General features: G+C 43.2%; 1 protein-coding gene across 1 annotated transcript in view; it reads right to left on the bottom strand.

The window, feature by feature from the left end:
• LOC126556539 (ankyrin-3) overlaps window positions 1-20,088 on the bottom strand; it is a 108,722-nt gene that overhangs the window by 60,545 nt on the left and 28,089 nt on the right. Inside the window, exons 11-17 of the mRNA XM_050211800.1 lie at window positions 19,138-19,342; window positions 17,304-17,330; window positions 12,820-12,979; window positions 11,824-12,728; window positions 9,397-11,754; window positions 9,207-9,323; window positions 1,264-3,979 (exon numbers count right to left, since the gene is read on the bottom strand). Coding sequence (XP_050067757.1) covers window positions 1,264-3,979; window positions 9,207-9,323; window positions 9,397-11,754; window positions 11,824-12,728; window positions 12,820-12,979; window positions 17,304-17,330; window positions 19,138-19,342 — 6,488 coding nt within the window. The remainder of the gene's footprint in view (window positions 1-1,263; window positions 3,980-9,206; window positions 9,324-9,396; window positions 11,755-11,823; window positions 12,729-12,819; window positions 12,980-17,303; window positions 17,331-19,137; window positions 19,343-20,088) is intronic.

Below are 20,088 nucleotides of genomic sequence, written 5' to 3'. Positions count from 1 at the left end.
TCCTCATTCACTTCGGTCACCTTCTCTTCAACAACGTCAGAGACAGGCTCCGATGGCTCGGACTGTTCGTCTTGCTCTGGTTTGTCATCTGGCTTGGCCTCAACCTTCTCGACTATGGTCTCGGTAACCTTTTCCTCAACCACCTCGGACACCTTCTCTTCTACAACGTCAGAGACAGGCTCCGATGGCTCGGGCTGTTCGTCTTGCTCTGGTTTGTCATCTGGTTTGGCCTCAACCTTCTCGACTACGGTCTCGGTAATCTTTGCCAAAACAACCTCGGTCACCTTCTCTTCAACAACGTCAGAGAAAGTCTCCAATGGCTCGGGCTGTTCGTCTTGCTCTGGTTTGTCATCTGGTTTGGCCTCAACCTTCTCGACTACGGTCTCGGTAATCTTTGCCAAAACAACCTCGGTCACCTTCTCTTCAACAACGTCAGAGAAAGTCTCCAATGGCTCGGGCTGTTCGTCTAGCTCTGGTTTGTCATCTGGCTTGGCCTCAACCTTCTCTACTACGGTTTCGGTAACCTTTTCCTCATTCACTTCGGTCACCTTCTCTTCAACAACGTCAGAGACAGGCTCCGATGGCTCGGACTGTTCGTCTTGCTCTGGTTTGTCATCTGGCTTGGCCTCAACCTTCTCGACTATGGTCTCGGTAACCTTTTCCTCAACCACCTCGGTCACCTTCTCTTCAACAACGTCAGAGACAGGCTCCGATGGCTCGGGCTGTTCGTCTTGCTGTGGTTTGTCATCTGGCTTGGCCTCAACCTTCTCGACTATGGCTTCAGTAATCTTTGCCTCGACAACCTCGGTTACCTTCTCTTCAACAACGTCAGAGACAGGCTCCGATGGCTCGGGCTGTTCGTCTTGCTGTGGTTTGTCATCTGGCTTGGCCTCAACCTTCTCGACTATGGCTTCAGTAATCTTTGCCTCGACAACCTCGGTCACCTTCTCTTCAACAACGACAGAGACAGGATCCGATGGCTCGGGCTGTTCGTCTTGCTGTGGTTTGTCATCTGGCTTGGCCTCAACCTTCTCGACTATGGTCTCGGTAACCTTTTCCTCAACAACTTCTGTCACCTTCTCTTCAATAACGTCAGAGACAAGCTCCGATGGCTCGGGCTGTTCGTCTTGCTTTGGTTTGTCAACTGGCTTGGCCTCAACCTTCTCGGCTACGGTCTCGGTAACCTTTTCCTCGACAACCTCGGTCACCTTCTCTTCAACAACGTCAGAGATAGGTTCCAATGGCTCGGGCTGTTCGTCTTGCTGTAGCTTGTCCTCAACCTTCTCGGCAACGGTTTTCCTTTCCGATAGACTTTCTATTTTTTGTAGGTTTTCTTCTTTATCGGCGACGATTTGTGTTGACGTTGCTTTAGATTTGATCGGTTTGTCAGATACATATTTTGCCTTGTTTGATTCATAGTATTCGATTTTGGAATTTGTATCGTTAATTTCAAATAGCCTTATGATATTATTATCAATTTTAGAAATGTCTCGTTTCGTACGTGTTCGATCCATTATTAGTTGGTGTGATTTTTGTTGCGTTTTCGATTCCTGAGAAGTAGCTGCAAGCGCTTGTTTTGTGCTTTGTGTTGTAGTTACTTGTTTAGCTGCTTTTTGATTAGCTTCTTGTATAATTTCAAATCTTGCCTTTAGTTCTTGAATGTTTTTCATTTTATAGTCTTCTTCCACAGTACCATCGTAAGCAGATGATAGTTCGGAAGTTTTCATTTGATATTGAGTTTTATCAGAAACGGATAGATGGTCGCTTATTTCAGTTCTACTATGGTCAACTTCATCAATCTTCTGGTCGATAAATTCTTTTTTATCCTTTTCTTCTGCAGAGACATATGATGAAGACATTTTATGACTTACACTAGGCAAATGCTTCCGCTTAGGACTGCTCTTAACAATTTCTTCAGTTGATGTTTGTTTCATTTCAAACATTTTTATAAGGTCATTTGTCTTTCTTAGTTCGTTATCTTCTTCCTCCAAATCATCCTTTACGAGATCAGGAATTATTTTACGTTCCACAAGCTTCTCGCAAACCAGTTCATCAAGCGCAGCTCTCTGCTCGGCATTCAGTTTTTCTAGTTCTAATTGCTTGGCTTTTTCTTCCTGTAAGCCTAGGCTTTGCACTCCATGTACAAGTTTGGATATTTGTTGCTCTTTCTCCGTCAAAGTCTCTGGCACCTTTGTCATTTTTACGGGTATTATTTGAGAATCAATATCGTCGACATCAACATCAACACGTTTGGATAACATTTCTCCTCGAGTAGAGCTTTCTAGCTGATCAACAGCAATTTTGCGATCCACTTGATGAACAGCAATCCTTTTTTCCAGCTGCTTAATTACCTCCTGAATAGGTGGTATTGACTCCGACATAACGTTCGATTCAACGGGTTCTTCCTCTTCACCGAATATCTTGCGCAGTTCTGTTATTTTTCCCGAAGCTTTCTGCCGTTTCGGTGAGTCCTGTCTTTCTATCTTTAACTGATGCTCCTCAAACTCTACCTTCTTCTTTGGAGAGCTTTGCACACTGTGAGCTTTCTGATTCTGTTCAAGCATCTTTATTTTGGCCTTCACATCACCCGATCCGCGCCGACCCGTCAACAGCTCTTCGTCGGTGAGCTTGCTGACGTCCCGCTTTAGGATGGATGTGATGGGCACATCGAGCGGACTGTTGGACGCATCTTTCGTTTCTACTCGATCAGTAAGCGTCGCTGCCTCGGATGTGTCCAGTGCAGCTGATACTGATTGCTCCTCGAAATCCATCGGGCTCGTACCCGTGTGTGCAAAGTGGACATCCTCTTCCGCCATCTGGAAATCGGCCGTCACATCTGTCTCGTCTGGCAGTATAGGACTAAGGCCAGCATCAGTAAGCTCTAGCTCCTCTATTTCCACATCCACGGCAGTGTCTGTGACGATGCTTACTTTCTTATTTTTCTCCTCTGCAGAGGAAGATATAACACCTGGTGAAGTCATGGTTTCAGTGAATCCTCTCGTTAAGGATATTCCCGTATCAGTCACATGCTGCGAAACACTCGTCTCAGTGATGGGCGATCCAGAACTAGAATCGAAGCTTCCGAAAAGATACACGCTCTTTTTCTTTGAAAACGATACCGTGTCGTCGCGTTTGCGTTCCGTTTGCTCCGAGTCTGGATCGTCCACTAGTTTGAACTGTTTGTAGCGCTTGCCGGTACTCACTTCCTTCACCTCGCCACCGCTCGAGCTCATCTCGGCTGTCTTTTCCCGCCCATCCTTCGAGGTATGCGTAGTCGTTAGACTGATGGTCGATTGCGAACTGATCGATATCTCCACATCCTTGTGACCGTACACCGTGAGGCGGCTTTCCGTTATGGCCGATGTGTCGGAAGTTTTGATCTCTTTACGTCCAATCACGAGCTTAATCGCAGGCGAGTCACCCCGCCCGAAACGTGCACTGTGCACACTGTCGGGCGATTCAATGATCTCATTCATCGGCGATGTACCGCGATTTGAATGACTGTCGGGCTTGTAACCCTTCTCAAAGGTAGTCGTCTTGCGTGCTTTTGTCGCTGTAGTCGTCGAAGTCGTCGTCGTGGTCGTCTTGGTCGAGGTAGCGTCCATGTCTAAGTCAAGATTAAAGTGCTTGCGCGACGATTTGATCGCGCTTGCGGTCGCTCCCGTTGTCGTCGTCGTCGTCGCCGCCGCTGCACCGGGACAACCCTCATCACCTGTGCTGCTTCCTTCCTCCGGAAGCGTCAACTTTCGCCCATCGCTCACATCGGCCGACAGTGGGCTGAGCGTGTCCAAATCCTCGAGCGACGCGAGCGCCACCACGGCGGCCATCGTTGCGTCGCGGATCGGTGTCGACGTTCGGGCCATGCCGTGCCGATGACCCACTGGGCCGGCCGCATCCGGTGTATCCAACCAGTGGTACTCGCGGAATGCTTCGAAATCGGTCGTCGACATGTCATCGGGCACGGATGAGTTTGCATCCTCTGGTGGGCGATCGTGTTCGTTTCACGCAAACGGAGAAGATTCACGGATCGTTCACGGGTTTTGCACATCATAGACAGATTGACCAATTAATGTGTAACGTTTCGGTTGGGTTTCAAATGTGGAACACCAGCGGATACGTGATGTGTTTTTGTTTTAATTCGAAAAATCCACACAGGTAAGAGCATTGTATGCAGCGTGTAATTAATCACAACAATTTAATAAGGATCAGAGGAAAGAGTTGAATAGAAAAATATGTTGCGACAGATGGATTGTAAACGACGCAATGAGAATGAGCTGAGTACGATTAGTACGGTTGTTATTGATGACAGAGAAACCAGTGATAGGAATAAAAACAAAACGTCGTAAAATTTCTTAAATAACTAGTACGGCCGCTCTATAATGAGAAACATAGGCCCGTACATACGTATGTTTCCCTTCAAGTGAATTCCTTTGCATGTGTCTCAAAATACTTTGCCCCGTCCGTGTGAATGAGAGTAAGTGTAGGTTGTGTGTGAATATCCGGATGTTGGTTGTGTACAATGTAACGATTATTTCACTATGTACAAATGATTCGCAACAAAACAGGATAATGGAAACATGTTCTTCCCGCTTAGATCGGCCTAGGGATGTGTAAAGTTTTAAAAATTTTGATTGAAAATAATCGTTTTTGTAGTGAAATTATTTTGCTTCTAACACACATAGAGAGATACAAAAAGCGAGACAGAGAATGCACAATAGCATGGGTTTTGAAATCGTGAGAATATGCTTTCCTGGTACCCCACGGGCTTCAGTCGTTTAATTCGATTTGGCACCGCGACGACAAGAGGTAATTTTGATAGCACGAATGTGTGTTTCACGAAATGTTCCAAAATGCAGATCAATTGTTCCTCACAGTTTCAATCCCGGTGTATTGCATTTTGCAGAGAGGAGTGCTTTAAAAATGTGTAGGGAATTTAAGCGTCGCAAAAATAAGTTTTAACACAAAAAATGGTACATCCAATTGAGAAGAAATGAGAACACAAGAGCCAAAATAAAATAGCCAAATAGAACGCAATACGGTAACACAAACTATATTGACTCTATACTGACTGGTGATAGTGGTAGATGCAGCAAGGGGATCAAAACCTCACAGCGCAAAACACAGTGCTACAAGATTTTCTGATGCAATTGTACTGTCGAATATACTTCAAGTGTCTGATCATATCATGGTTCCGCATCTTCAAAGTGCTATATAATTTTTTTATTATTATTGCATAAGAAAACTTGATAATAGAACAGCAAAAGACATCTTGGAGCGCGTCATCTAATGTTCAACATTAATCCTATCCACGTACACAGTATGATTAAAATAATAAACACAGATTCAAATTCAAATTCAATTCTATATTCAAATTCAGCGGTTTCTAATATTCGTCGTTTTTAAGGTAATTTCTACTTTTAGAAAATAAATTCTTAAAACAAAAAAAACCAAGCACAATATTGTCTCCGGATCCGAGTTGCCAAATGATTTTATCATTAGAATATCCCACGGCTATGAAATGTGTACCTTAATTATCGATATTTAATTTACCCAAAGTAAATAACATTTCAAACTATTTCTCATGTATTTTTTATCCAATACGCCACAGAAAAAACGAAAGGAAAAAATCTACACCGCGTAGTAAGAACCTGTATCTTTGCCTTGCAAGTGCCATTTCATTGATCGTTTATCTATTCAGTTATAGCTTACCGGAGGAACAATTATCCCTCGTATCTGGTTGGCAACACTTCTTCCAAGCACTTACAATAGTGATGGCTTATGGTACAGCAAAACCACTAACTTATTATCTCACTCGCGTTAGCACAAACTTTTGAAACGAACAGTTTTGCCACCCTTTAAACCAAAATCGAATTTTGCACAAAACTTGCCAGAACTTTAAAATGCTTTACTCGAACAAATTAACTGTGGCACCTGATCGATGGATAACTATCACCTCACACAAAATGATAACACAGCTCCTACTCGGTGGAAGCTACATACGCAACTAACTATCTTCCGATCGTGCAGCACAACAGGGGATTCTATTTTACGCGATTCTAGCTCCCCTATACATCTACACACGCAAAAACCTGGCCCCGATGACATTTCAGGCAGTGTAGAGACTTTGGCCGAACACTTCCGCATGCTAGCTTTCATAAGAGGATTAGACGTTCGAAGTTAGTGTCCTCTGCCCACACAGCTAACCGCACCGTTTGCGTGCGAAGGCCCACAGAGAGAGGAAAAACAGGCAGGCAGACAACGTTAGTCCGTTCGAAGCCCTATACTTCGCGCTAGAAAGTTGTGCAATCAAACGGTCGAAGGACACACGTTGGACTGGTGAGTCCAGAAATCGATTCTGTGCATGAAAATTAGTCCACGGTGACGGCATAAAACAAAACAAAAATTGTTTTTCTTGCCAATGACTACGTCCTACAAAAATGCCAGTGCCCCGGTATGCGTAATGAAATATGGTTTTTCACGATCGTTTGGAATCTAGCATTCCCTTATGAATTAAATGAAAAGCAATCGTTTGCACTAATTGCACACATATTCTAATGATAAAATCAACGCTTTCTATGAGAGGATTTTAGAGGTCCAGCCGGGGGGAATCAGCAGCAAACAATTTGATCAGTAATTTCGATAAACGTTCAACAAAAAATGGACATAAATTTTCTTACTTTTTGGACGTGGTAACGTGACACAACGGAACTATAACCGTTCCAATCTCAATTCAAGCGTATTTCTCTAATTCTGGGACAAAAAAAACACACACAACTACTAAGGGTTTGGATGAGCTTAAACAAGCTGCACACTTCATATCCAGAACACAAGTTGTTGCTGTTGGTATCGTTTAGTAAGTGTATGACGTTGTGAATTGCATGATATGCATGTGATACGAGTGTAGAAATGTAAACGTGTGTGTTGTAAATTGAAATATGTATACTAATATGTTGCAGAGCCGTTGGTGGATCGATGAACGTTTGCCAGGAAGTTTCCATGAAGTGCACGATCGATGCAAGTGATTCGTGGAGCAAAGTAGAAGAAACCCTCGCTAACCATGGGAAAAGCACGCCCAAAGCGTTACTCGCGCCCGCATGAAGGACAGATGGCAAAAAAAATGTACGAAAGAAAAATGTTAACCCTATCAGGAGCATAAAACCGAAGAGAACCGAATCTATGATGCTTTGCTGCACACCCCGTGGGTGGCGGATGAACATGTCTCGCGTGAAAACTGTTACGCCCGTAACGCGGCGTAACGCGTGCTGTGTTCGATTCGATCGCATACTGAATGCGTGCGGAGCAGAGGAAGCCATATGATGCAGGAAATTCCACCGAATTGGGTAGGTTAACCACAAGCTGTCATAACGCAACACTAACGCCAAACGAAAACATGAACCAACTGAGCAGCGGATGGCTCAGCTAATGCTGTTTGTTGCTTTTGTTTTTTCATGTGATAGACAAAGATTTTTAGGCAGGAAAGGTTCCGGCAAGAAATGCTAATTTGTGTCGCCCTTTTGAATTGGTTCACTGTTTCACGGTAACAAAAATGCTGACAAGACTGAAGGATGAAATATGGCAGCTTGGATCAATGCTTTTTTTTTTTTTGGTGAGGAAGTTTACAAGCCGAAACGGGATTGCATTCGATGTGTCTCGGTTTGCGCGATATTGCACTTGCACTTGGAAATGAGCGAAAATGAGCGGGTGAGATGGTGAAAAGAGAAGTAGAGCTTCGATGAAGATGGCTGAGCTGTTAATACATTTCTAAAGCCGTGTCTAAAACGGAACGGAAACGTGGTTCGGAGAGGCTAGTTTTGATGCCTAACGGTGCGCTGATTTGTAACGCAAAAACACACTGATAAATGCATGAATGTCAACTTGCAAACTACAACAATGGGAGTGATTGTAGAGTATTCCAATAAATGTGAATATAACAAAAGGTGGAGGGAGGTTATGGGGACACAACGGAATGTAACTAAATGTTTTTTTTTTTTTCGTAACTAAACTGTTGGTTATTTGTATCTTTTTTGCGACAACAAAACATTCGCTAAAACAACTATTCAAGGGCGGGATACGCATCCTTTTAGGGTAATCGAACCAAAACACACACACTTAGTACTCTTACTTGCTGTCGATCGATAGTCGGGCGTGTGTTTTATCTATGCTAAAATCAAACCAACTCAAAACAGTACCGCTAGGTGTGTCTAATTATTATTTAAAAAAAAAAACACACAATTTACACTAACAAGAAGGTACGTTAAACATAGGATCTACGAGATTTTTTATTTACTAACAATTTTACCGTAACCGAACGATCAAAAAAAGGAAAGAAGTAAACCGAAACCAAGTTTTGAACAGTGCCGATTTAATCAAACGAACTATAAACGGTGAAGTGTAAACAAACATCTTAAACCGTTCCACTTACGAAAAGAGGGTCGAAAACATAAAGTAACAAAGCTCAAATTGTACAACAAACAGGAAGAAATAGTGAGCAAACAAAACGCTAATTCATGAGGATGAAATGATGTTAGGCAGAGTTTTGATCCGTTGTTTTGATTTGTTGTGGTAATGTTTCTTTTTTGCTTTGTTTTTGAAAACTAAATCCAATTACCCAATTCATGTTCGGAACGTCGAGATGCATGTGAAAGCAAAACATGAACAGAAAATCGAAACAAACAGTAATTTGAGACAAAGTTAAACAATCTTCAAAGTGTCAATTACGAAAAAAACAAAACAGAAACAAAACAAACAGAGAAACACAATAAAATAGAAACCATAACGATAAAAGCGATGTTCGCAAACGGGGACGAAAAGAGGGATAGAAGAAGGTGGTGAGGAGAGAAACGTAAAGTCGTGGTACACAATCGAAAAAGAATTCATTTTTATCACTCAATAGCTTAGAGGGATGCAAGAAGGGATCCATACAGTTTATCATGAGATTGTGTGGGTTGAGCTTGGCTGTAGCTTTGTCGCTTCATTGAGGCTCTGGGCATCCGTGTGATTGGGTGCATTCTCGTAATAATCATAACAAACACGGTGGGGTTTTAGTGTGATGTTGTGAGTTGTTTTTTCCTACCCCATTCCTTCGAAACGCTCGGCGATCGAGCGATCGAGGGTTGGCAGAGGTTACCAAAAACGGTCCGAATGTGCGGACAGTGAAATCTGGAGATTTTTGATGATACTAAATTGTGTCATATCGCGCCACCTACCTTTCCATCTGTCGTGTTCCGGTTCGTCATCGTCGATGGTAGCATTCGCGTCGTATGCAACCCGTCCTGCTTCGGAGATGTACTCCTGCATCGGGTAGGCAGATTTGTCGAACGATTCTGTAAGGCAAGGCACAGTTGTAGGTTATTACCACGATCCGAAGGATGCACACCAATTTCAGCGGCTACGAACCTTCTTCCGAGTGGCTTAGATCCAGCGTACCGACCGTCACCTCAGCCGACTGAAGCTGCTGCACCTTGTCCTGCGCTTCATCGATAATCTCGTCGATGAAATCGTCCGGTGTTACGGCACGATGATCCTCGGTAATGATTTCGGTCACTGCACGTTCGCTACCGTACGCGGTAGCAGACATGATCTCCTCATCCTCCTCGCGGTGCATTTGCTCCGTCAATGATTCTTCGACGCACAACTTATCCTCTTCGAGCTCTTCGATCGATTTTTGTACGATAACCGTATCGCACGAATCGCTCGAAAACTGTTCCGACACTTTACGATCCTTGAGGATCGGAATTTTCGACAGGCCGGAGGTATCCGGTTCGGGTGACTTGACCGTCGCAACCGCTTCCGGTTTGGCTGGTTGTTGTGGCTTTGCTGTACCGAAGCGTGGAATCTTCGAAACCACCGATTCAACCTGTTCGGTGACGGATTCTACCACTTCCTCAGCAAGTGACGTTACTTCGGTCAGCTTTGGGGATTCGTCCAGCTTCATTGATTGCTCGTCGGGCTTTGGCTGTGCAGCTGGGGGTGATGTAGGATAGTGTTCCTTCGCTTCCGGTGAGCTTTTCTTTGACGGTACCGGTATCTTGGAGGTAATTTCTTGCGAAATAGTACGCGAAACCGATTCCATCACCGACGGCTTGTCAGCCGACTTGTCGGACGTTTTCTCTTCCACCCGGCGCACTTCTTCCTCCTTTTCGACTATCTTCTCACTGACCGTATCCTCACCCTGGGTTACGCCCGTTTCAATGCTGGAAATTGTTTTGCCACTGCGTTCCGCTACCATACCCATTGCATCCTTGCTGATCGTCTCCGACTGTAACCCATCGTAGCTCTCGACGGTGTAAGCTTCCGACGAGGACACCTGTGGCATGGTACCATCCGCTGGCTGTACCGTTTCCTTCGTCATTAGGGCAGCCATTTTGTCGGAAGTTTCCTTCACCTCGCGATGCATGTCGTGTTTCTCGACCACCGGTTCCTGGTCACGAACTTCACGCACAACCGATTCTACCTTCCGATCGACGAAACTACTGCTCTCGGCACTGCGCGCCACAAACTCCTCGCGCACAATCGTTTCATCGTCCTTGGCGAACGCGAATTGTTCCTGCAGTTTATCCTGCATCATTTTGGAGGCCATTGTTGTTGACATCTTGGTGACCGTCTCTTCCACCTTGCTCACGGTTTCGGACTTAAAGTGTTGCGAAATGCTTTCCTCGCGTTTGGAAGTGCTGGTGGTTTCCGAAAGTGATGACGGCTCAGAATCTTGGTCCTTCAATCGGGACACATCGGTGACAGCGAAGTCTTTAAAGTGACCTTCTTGCTCAACTGTGCGTGAAACACCGTGCATTTTCACCTCTTCAACAGTGGTGCTTGCCTGATGTGTTGTCATCTTTGAAACTTCATCAACCATGCGCGAATGGGTCGTGATATCATCCTTCTGACCTATCAATGGTGCGTGTTCCGAATCTTCTTCGGATATCTGTTCCGATTCGGTGCGCTTGGTATCACTGGACTGTCGCTGTTCCGCACGACACTCTTCACTCCACGAGTCACGTCCGCTGGTAGTATCCACCGAAGACTGCTTACTATCCGTGAGTGATTCACTCTTGGATTTGGTCTCGAACGAGCTAATGCGTTGCTTCACATCTTTAATCGATTCCTCAACAACGCCCTGGAATTCTTCCGGTTCCTTGGTGAGGCTGGTACGCTTGGCCGGTACCGGTGCACGCTCTTTCGGTACCGGAGTTACACTTTCGACCATCTGTTCCACAGTTGTAGAGTCTTGCGGAGCAGGCACACGATCCTCGACCTTCTTCTTTATCTCTTCCACGACGCGCGGCGACGGCACAACGGTGACTTCCGTGGCCATGTGCTCCAGTACCTCAGACTTATGCTCAAACTCTTCAACGTTTTTCAACGTAGCCTTAAACTTGTCCTGCAACTCTTGCTCGAACTCGTCCTTCCGGACAACGGGACCATCCTTAACGACGGTTGTTTTTAGCTTCACCACCGGTTCTGGCATGGTGGACGATTTGTACGTGTTGTCGATCGGTTTTTGCAGTAAAATTTCTTCCTCATGCTTCGCGCGCGTATCGTCTATAACGCTTTGCCGCTTGATGGTGATAATTTCCTCGACCAGCTCCTTCTTCTGCGTGGAGGCCGGTATCGATCGATCCGCCGACAACCGTTTCTCGATCTGTTTCCTTCGCTCCGCCACCGTTTTCTTCACCATTTCCTCCTCCGATTCTTCCGACTCTTCAACGGTTTTCTCTTCACCCGAATATTTGGTGGATTCCGTTTTGGAGAGGCGATCTGAAATTGATAAGCGAACCATAAACCATCTGTGCCACATCCCCAAAACACACCCAATCCCCATCCTACCTTCTTTTTGTGCCATCTTTACTATGGAATCCGTTTCGGAGAAGATTTCCACCGCGTCGACGTTACGCTTGCCGATGGAGAAGGAAGATTTGTTGCGCATGGTCACGGTGGTCGTGGTGCCGGTGGTGGTCGCACTGCGTATGCACCGTTCCACGATGTCATCCCGGTGGATGGTCCGCAGCCCGTTTTCGAGGATGTTGAAGTCATTGTTCGGTTTCGACTGGAATTGCTTCAGCATGGCTTGGGCCTGCTGTGCCGTGCTGGTCGGTATTTGGGCCACAATGTTTTCCACATCCGTCTCACTAACACCGATTTCCGGCGCTAGCTTGATCCAATCTTCTCCCAGCAGGTTCGATATGTCCACTATGCGCAGCTCGCCCAGATAGTTCTGATCGTCGACCAGCTGGCGCGGAGGCACGACTGCCCGGGAACGTCCAACACGCAGCATAATTTCGTGCGAGTCCGAGATCGTGGTCGTCTGCTCGGGTATGATCGTTTCCGGTAGGACGATGTTCAGTATGCAGATTGGCTGCTGTGGTGGTTCACCCTTAGCTATCTTCGGTTCGCGCATAAAGAGCGTACGGCCAACGATGTCGGCGTGCTGGTCCTTTACGCGTACTGCGAACGGTAGCCGATTCTCGCGGAACGCTTTGAATGGAAGGGCCAGCTGTTCGCCCGACTTCGTTACCGGCACGAGATTGCCCGCCAGCTCAATGTACTGCGGTTTGTCTTCCAGCACTTCCACGTCCCTGCTCTTGGCGACCTCCGTAAAATGTTCCTGGTGCTCGAGCGTTTTGTCCTCACGATCATCTGTCATGCAGAAGACACGGAGACGCGCCTCTAGCGGATCGGTGCGCTTCGCGAACACGACAAACTTAGCCATAAACGGCACGTGTATGGCTTCTCTGTAAGGGATTGAGAACACAGAAAGCATACCGTTGCAGGTACGGTGGTACAGTTAATAGCCGGAAAACCCGCGATGCGATGCGTTCTTACTTGTACAGCTCGGTTGCCATCTTGGTTGCGTCGGCAATGTTGCGACAGTCCATCAGCCAGAACCGTGCAGAAACGGTGGTCGTGAACGAGACGCAATCGTTCACGAACGTGAGCGGCGTCGACCCAGTAACATCTTCCCATTGTGCACGTGTCGTACCACCTAGTTTTGTATTGATGAATATGTGTATGGTTTTTGAGGGGGTGGGGAGGGGTATAGATCAGCATTCAAGTTGCATACGTGTACGTTTTGATTTTTGTTATTGACAAGTAAGAATGAACCGTTGTTGTAACGCAATCGAGAAAGAGATACATGAACGTGGTAGCCAGAATGTGTGCGAAATTTTGGTGCATGTTGTAAAGAGTGTAGCGATAGCGATATATTATCGTGTTTTTTTATGTGATGTATGTGAGTGTGTATCCGTGTATTATGGTTGTGTATATGTTGATTTATGCGTAATTTAAATGCAAGTGTATATGGGTAGAGTAAAATGAAAAGAGAAGCAAGACATGGTATCGAACAATTAGCATCACACTTTTGCTCACAAAATCAGTCAGCAATCGCAAGCAGAGCGAGAGTAATGAAAACTAAACTAAAGAAAAAATAACATTCAGTATGCAGATATGAATATTGAAAGCTTTTCGTTCCCCCGGTACCGGTTTTATCGTTCTCATGGATTGATTAATTTTGGGGAATGAAACTATGAAAACGAAGGATACGCTTCGATCGACATTCGATCTCGGCACAATTATTCTACTTAAACTCCCGGGCTGTGCCATCGATTCTACTCCGATGCACGCTGCTGCACGAAACCAGACCAAAAACTATAAACGCAAAATAGCAAAACCGAAATCATCCCACGAAACGAAATATCTCAATCTCAATGAAATGGACACAAATAAATTAAGGGCTTTTATTTCTGGATAGAACAAAACAGTCAAACATTCAAAATCAGTTCGAATCAAACAGGCTACAAAACAACACAGGATAATGCCTTCGCAATTACACGTGTTAAGCATATAAAAAAGTAGAACGAAAATGAACCCTGATGAACGGCGATGACGGTGGTGATGGCGATGATGATGCTGAATGAACATAATTTAGCATAAAGGCTGTGATGGTGATCGTCGAAGCAGGTGCAAAAGATGAGTAGAGATTGAGGCTAGCAAATGATAGATAGCTCATAGGGAAGAGGGGCAGAAAATGTATAGGAATCAAACAATTGAAAATTGATTTTTTTTTTTTTTGACTAAATATATTCCATTAAAACTTTCTCATTTTTTGTTTTCTAACTAAATGGAAATGTACTATATGCTGAATCAGATAACTGTTCGAAACCATTACTATCCACCGGTTGTTTTTTTTTCTGGTAATCTTTTTTTATCGTGCCCTATAAACTCATAACAAAAACCAAACGTGATAGGTGTTTACTTTTCAAACTATGACAGAACAATACTCAAACTGTGCAAAACTACACAATATCGGTAGAATCGAACAATGACATAGACGATCGATGGAATACAACTTCTACACGATACACTGCTCTAGATTTAGTAGCTTAATACATGATGCAGAGACACGCACGTTACGCGAAATGTAATGGTGAAAAATCTAGTGAGTGGAATGGAATGGAATTGAGTAAATTAAACAGACGAAATTATATCACATTCCGCTCTAGAACCGATTGCACTGAGCATTCCTGCACTCGGGACTGTGTGAATGAGTGTAAACATGTGAGAAATGGTTGATAAGGCCCAAGTGGATGAGCGTTAAGCTTTCACTGAGTGTCGTGGCTTGTCGGAAGGACATTAAACCCTTGCTCAAAACATAACAACAGATATCCTTATGAATGATATGAAGTTATACTAACGCTAGAATCATGAACATTCGAACCAGCGCAGATGAATAAGGATGGAAAGGGGCAAGTGATGATGGGCTTTACAAACAGTGTAGGTGTGCTTGGTGTATGGGGTAAGGGTTTATAAATCGAATGGTGGTTACTCAACGACCATTACTTCCTAAACCATGTGCTCAGAAACGATCGGGACACGGTTCTCTAGTGGGACATGACTTTTGGACGAAAGTCAACGAACAGAGCACGACGCACCGAAAGCGACTTTCGACACACTGGCTTTTAGCAACGGTTTCAGAAAAGTTCTCCTGTGGGCAACTAACACAGTCATTTTGTTTAACTTTTTTCTCGTATTTTTTCTCTCTGTCTCTCTCTCTCTTTCTCTCTTACTTTATTATTCAATAACTAAAAAGCATTGGTTTACGCTCATTCATTTATGCTATAGCTTACTGCTTGCAAGAGAGAACGTAAAACATTGTGAACCTTAAACCAATCCCAGTGAAACTAAAGTTGCTTCAAACTAAAAACCGTTTTCTAACGTAACGCGCAACACAAGATGTACAGTTTTCTCCTTCTGTAGGCAGATTGGTATTTTCCACAAGACATGAGTCCCATTTTGATTACAAAACATGGCCATAATTTCCATCCTGCTTACAAAGGGTGTGTACAACGTACCCGAACAGTAATCAACATAATATAAAACTTCAACAAAAACAGTAAACTGTAGCGGCCTTTCGTACAACTGATGAACCGGTTCTAGTAGGAGACACAACTCGGAAAGCGGAAGCCTTGCAAAAACGAACTAAATTGCGAGAAAGGAATCAAGAACGGGGTTGCTTATAGAACTTATTGTGACAAAACCGAAAACAGAAAGGAAGACAAAACCGAAACATTTGGAATACTGGTGGATAAGTGAGATTCTAGGATAATGCTAGGGGAAATGCTATCGAAGTTTGCAAATTAATCCAACACTCGGAGGGTGAAAACAAGGTGTGTATCTTATGAAATTGTTTTCTCGCTGATGACGGTGATGTGGAAAGAAAAGGTAAAGCTCTCATAACCGCAAACATGAGGTTTGCGAAACAACAGGCATAACAACCTGTCAAACAAAGGGACACAAAAAAATTGATTCGATCCGTTTTTGTTTTTGTGTTTTTTTGAAATAAATAAAATAGTACGCAAAATGTAAAACAGCACAACAAGAGCAGGACAGAAAAGTGGATAGTCATCGGTTCGGTTCTGAAGCGTATTCTCTGGTTTGTAAATAAATTTAAAACATGATTGATAATATCAAACTGTACCGGCAAACAGCGTATCTTGCTCGTATCGGAATTGGTGCATTAATTATTGTGGGTGAAAAGTTTTTTTTCTACACGCTCAAATATTGTTTGTGCTTAGTTAAGTGATTTGTACGAGATAAGGTAACTAAGGTAAGAAAGGAACAGTTTCATCTGCAAGCTATCTTTTAAAAAGTGTTCTTTAAACGCAACCGATTGCAATGGTAATAAGTCTCACAGCGGGCAACCGAAAACGCGTCATTAGACTGCCCCTTTAACTACACAAAAACACATATCCACAATTCGACAATTGCTCGGGCGCAACTGTTTCTAATCGAACCGCGACTAGCAGTGCCAAAAAAGCAGAAGACAAGAGGTAACATATTTTCAGTAAATTCAATGTTGATAAACAAATCCATACACACAGCAATAAATTATGGCAACAACATACATCGGTAGGGGGGAGGGGGGAGGGAAGAAAATGGAATTCAAAAAAGGAAAATATGAAAGAAGAAGAGGAGCATTCTAAAACAAAATTATAGAACGAAACACACGCCAACGAAACCGGAAGACATTGACACAATCATCAGCTCCAAAAAACGTATCCAAGAAACAAACACAACAACGCAAAACAAACGAAGTCAAATCAGCACAAACATTAACGAGTTAGGATTAGTACTTGAGCGAACAGAGCACGCCGTTTAAAATGTTTAAAACAAAAAAAGTCGTAATGACAGTGATGAAATGTTGTCGTTAAAACACACACCGCAAACCATCTAGCGAACAACTCAACAAACTGGACCAACGTAAAGTGATACCAAACGCAATCCGAAACGAACTGATTGGAAAATGGAACTTAAAACGGTAAGAACGTAATAGACAAAATAGAAGAATAGATCCGAACGGGAGGGAGCACACAGCGGCGATGTGCAAACCCCTTAACAAGTCATTCTTAGAGGTATGAAAACAACAAAACCGGAGCGATCATAGCATAGTGAAGGTGTGAAAGACAGAGTATATAGTAAAGAAGGATTTATAGAAAAAAAAAAACTGGGCAAAAGTTTCCAATTCGAAGGTAGGAAGGTAGTACACGTTTGTACCGCAAATCTTTTATATTTTAATGTTTTATGCTTTAGAAAACTTTAATCGGTTTGGCATTGCTTTTCGTTTAATTGCTTAATATAAAAAAATAAAGGTAAAAAGGGGGAGTAACAAAAAAAAAACTGCAATGAATCCAAGAGAGGGCGCCCTCCTGGCGTTCGTTTTCATATTGCTGTTTTCTGTTTTGATTGTTTTGCTTGGTTTTGTTTTATTTTATTTTTTGTTTTGTTTTTTTTTTTTGTTTTTTGTTAGTTACCTTTCAGAGATCTTTTCCGAAACACACCTTCATGGTAGAGCGCAATATGGGAATGCGTGCAGTAACAGGCATATTGTCGAGGTATTAGTACGAAATCGGAACAAATTGTATATGGAAATGTATAATGTATTTTAAGGATTGATTTTGATGTTAGAGTTGTGATGTGTTTTAATAAATCTGGTCACTTTCTAGCTCTCTTTTCTGCTTCTTCTTTTCCTTTCTTTTTCTTTCTATCTTTCTCTGGCAATACAACAAATGGATGATGCTCTTAAATGGATGATTCTGTTTGCTGGTAAATGGCGCTTGTATTGCAGCAATGCTTGCAACCTCTACACAATGTGACACAAGATTGCGGATTGGTGTGTGTTTGCAGATGTATAGTTTTGTGTGTATGTGTGTCTTTGTTGTCTAATAAAACATGAAAAAAAACCGTTTACTAAAATAAATGTATCATCACACTGCCACCCAGCACATCGCATCGCATGAACCCTATTAATCCATCATCATACAAGAACACAAGGGTAGTATATGGTAAGAAAATTAACAATAAAATTTGAAACACAAAAACACATCACCAAAAACAAAACCACGTAAAATGGAAACCTAAGAAACAGGTACAAAAACTAGTGAGTTGTGGTTTAAAAAGCCAATGGTAAAGTTCACGAATCACACGATTTACACTCCGCGGAACAGGAACAAAATTTGTGGTAACGAAATTGTACAACGTTAAAGCACGATACACGAGAAAAACGAACCAAACACGTGTCAATTTCCCAAAAAAATAAAATATAAAACGAAACAGAAACTATTTCAATTAGCGGTCAATACAACACACAGTATGTAAAATATACACGCACACAGTGAGCTAGCGAGACGAAACGTATGAGAATTCAAAATGGACATAATGGCAGTACCAATCGCAACACAGTACGAGCAATGGAAGTACATGTTTGAAATTTTATGATCGATATCGAGGATCGATCAGGTGAAGAACTGGAGGGTTGGATACTTTGCTCGTAAAATCTATTCCCTCGGCACAGAAAATCTCACTGGAAGAAAACCTCAAAGCAACAGATTTGTTCCTTGAACGGGGCGTGTAATCTGTTGCATTTCATGCTTGTTTGTTTAAAGACTATTTGGAACGACGGACCATGTGTAAATAAAGAACAAGAGTAGTAAAGGATAAAACGAATGACATTAAATCATAGCACCGCTTTTGGAGGTTAGGCCAAGGACAATAAGTTCTCAACAGTATAAAATTTTACCTTAAATTCGATTTTTTTACAGCGTTGAGTTAACAAAAGATCTGAGGTGTATAAACTGAATTAAACTAAATTCAATCATCTGATATCAGGAACAGCTAACGCTATGCCACAGCAATTTCTTGTTTGTACTCTGTTGCGTTTGTTAGAACACAGAACCATAGAAACTATTATGAGGCTTTATGTGGTGTACTACTGAGAAGTATGAGCATGACTTGTGACAGTGTTTTGCCGTCGCGCCCAATCGTTAGCTAGAACATGATGAGACTATTGAGTTTACGACACGGATGTGGTACGTTTGCGTGTGTAGGGACAGTAGTAGTTGCTATTAACAACAGACGGATATGATGCCTAATCTGAAGGAGGAAGTTTAAGTATGAATACGGATGGACACTACGGGGCTTGACATGATAATTGTAAAGAAAACAACCAACGGCACTGTAGCGCAAAACAACGTACAGCGCAGCTAGCGAAATCAAGACACACCGTTCACAAGAGATGGGATATCCGTCCAGGAAAAGAAAAACACACATACACACACACACGTAATTCAAACAGCAATGCGTACGTACCGGTGATGGAGCATAGCAACCGCAACGTTGGGGCACTGCCCGAATATTGATTTATCATCCCCTGGCTGTGGGCTCTCGGTGCCGGCATGCTGAGCGTGATTGCCTTGTGGAATTTGCGACGCCTCGGTTCGACCGTCACGACGGGCGAGACGGCCACTCCACGGCCCAAAAGCTTCGCCGTTAGGTCTGGATCGATCGGTTGTGCCTGCAAGGTTGGTATAGAAGGCAAATGAAGGTGTTTTTTTTATGGTTAGAGATTGCGCTTGTTGCACCGTGAGACCTGATCAAGTGTGAAGTGGACTCTGGAAGTATTAAAGTAGGGTAAAGGTAGCAATATTCACTACAACAGTTTGTACCAGCTGTATCGCTAGAAAAATTCATGAAAAGGCTGCACGAAAAGCTACCGAAATACTGTGGCCAACAACCTGAAAGAAAACGAAAGCCCCAACCCGAAGATGTTGTAGCAGCCCATCACACATCGCAACTAACCTGTGTCGAAAGTGGTCGAATTCATAACCTTACCGTCTACTTTATCCAACCGAGGGTCCACTTCACTTAAAGTTTGTAACAAACTATGTTTAAAACATGTGAAACTAATCCGGCAGCCACCAAATCCGACGGAAACGTTCTCTGTATTTTAATGCTGGTAAATGTGTGTTTTTGGATCGCACTTTTGTTTTTGAATATCTAGATACACTCGCAGAGCAAAATATAACTTGAAAATGAAACGTTTTCAAGCACATACAAACAATAGAAGCAAGGCGCAAAATTTCGTTTTCTATTTTACTTTTCTGAATGTGAGTCTTGATGGGAATTTGTTTTTTTTTTGTTTTTGGTTTTGAAAGTGTTGCATTAGAGACTCGTGCGTTTAGCATGGCTGCAGCTCAGACAATTCTTGCGAGTAAAGCTGTACAAAATTATATCACCAAACAAGCAAATGATAAGTAAAAG

This window comes from Anopheles maculipalpis, chromosome 2RL, assembly GCF_943734695.1.
Source record: "Anopheles maculipalpis chromosome 2RL, idAnoMacuDA_375_x, whole genome shotgun sequence".
In the NCBI taxonomy this organism is placed as follows: Eukaryota; Metazoa; Arthropoda; class Insecta; order Diptera; family Culicidae; genus Anopheles; species Anopheles maculipalpis.
The sequence above is the reverse complement of the archived record's forward strand: the minus strand, read 5'-3'. Positions and strand labels throughout refer to the sequence as shown.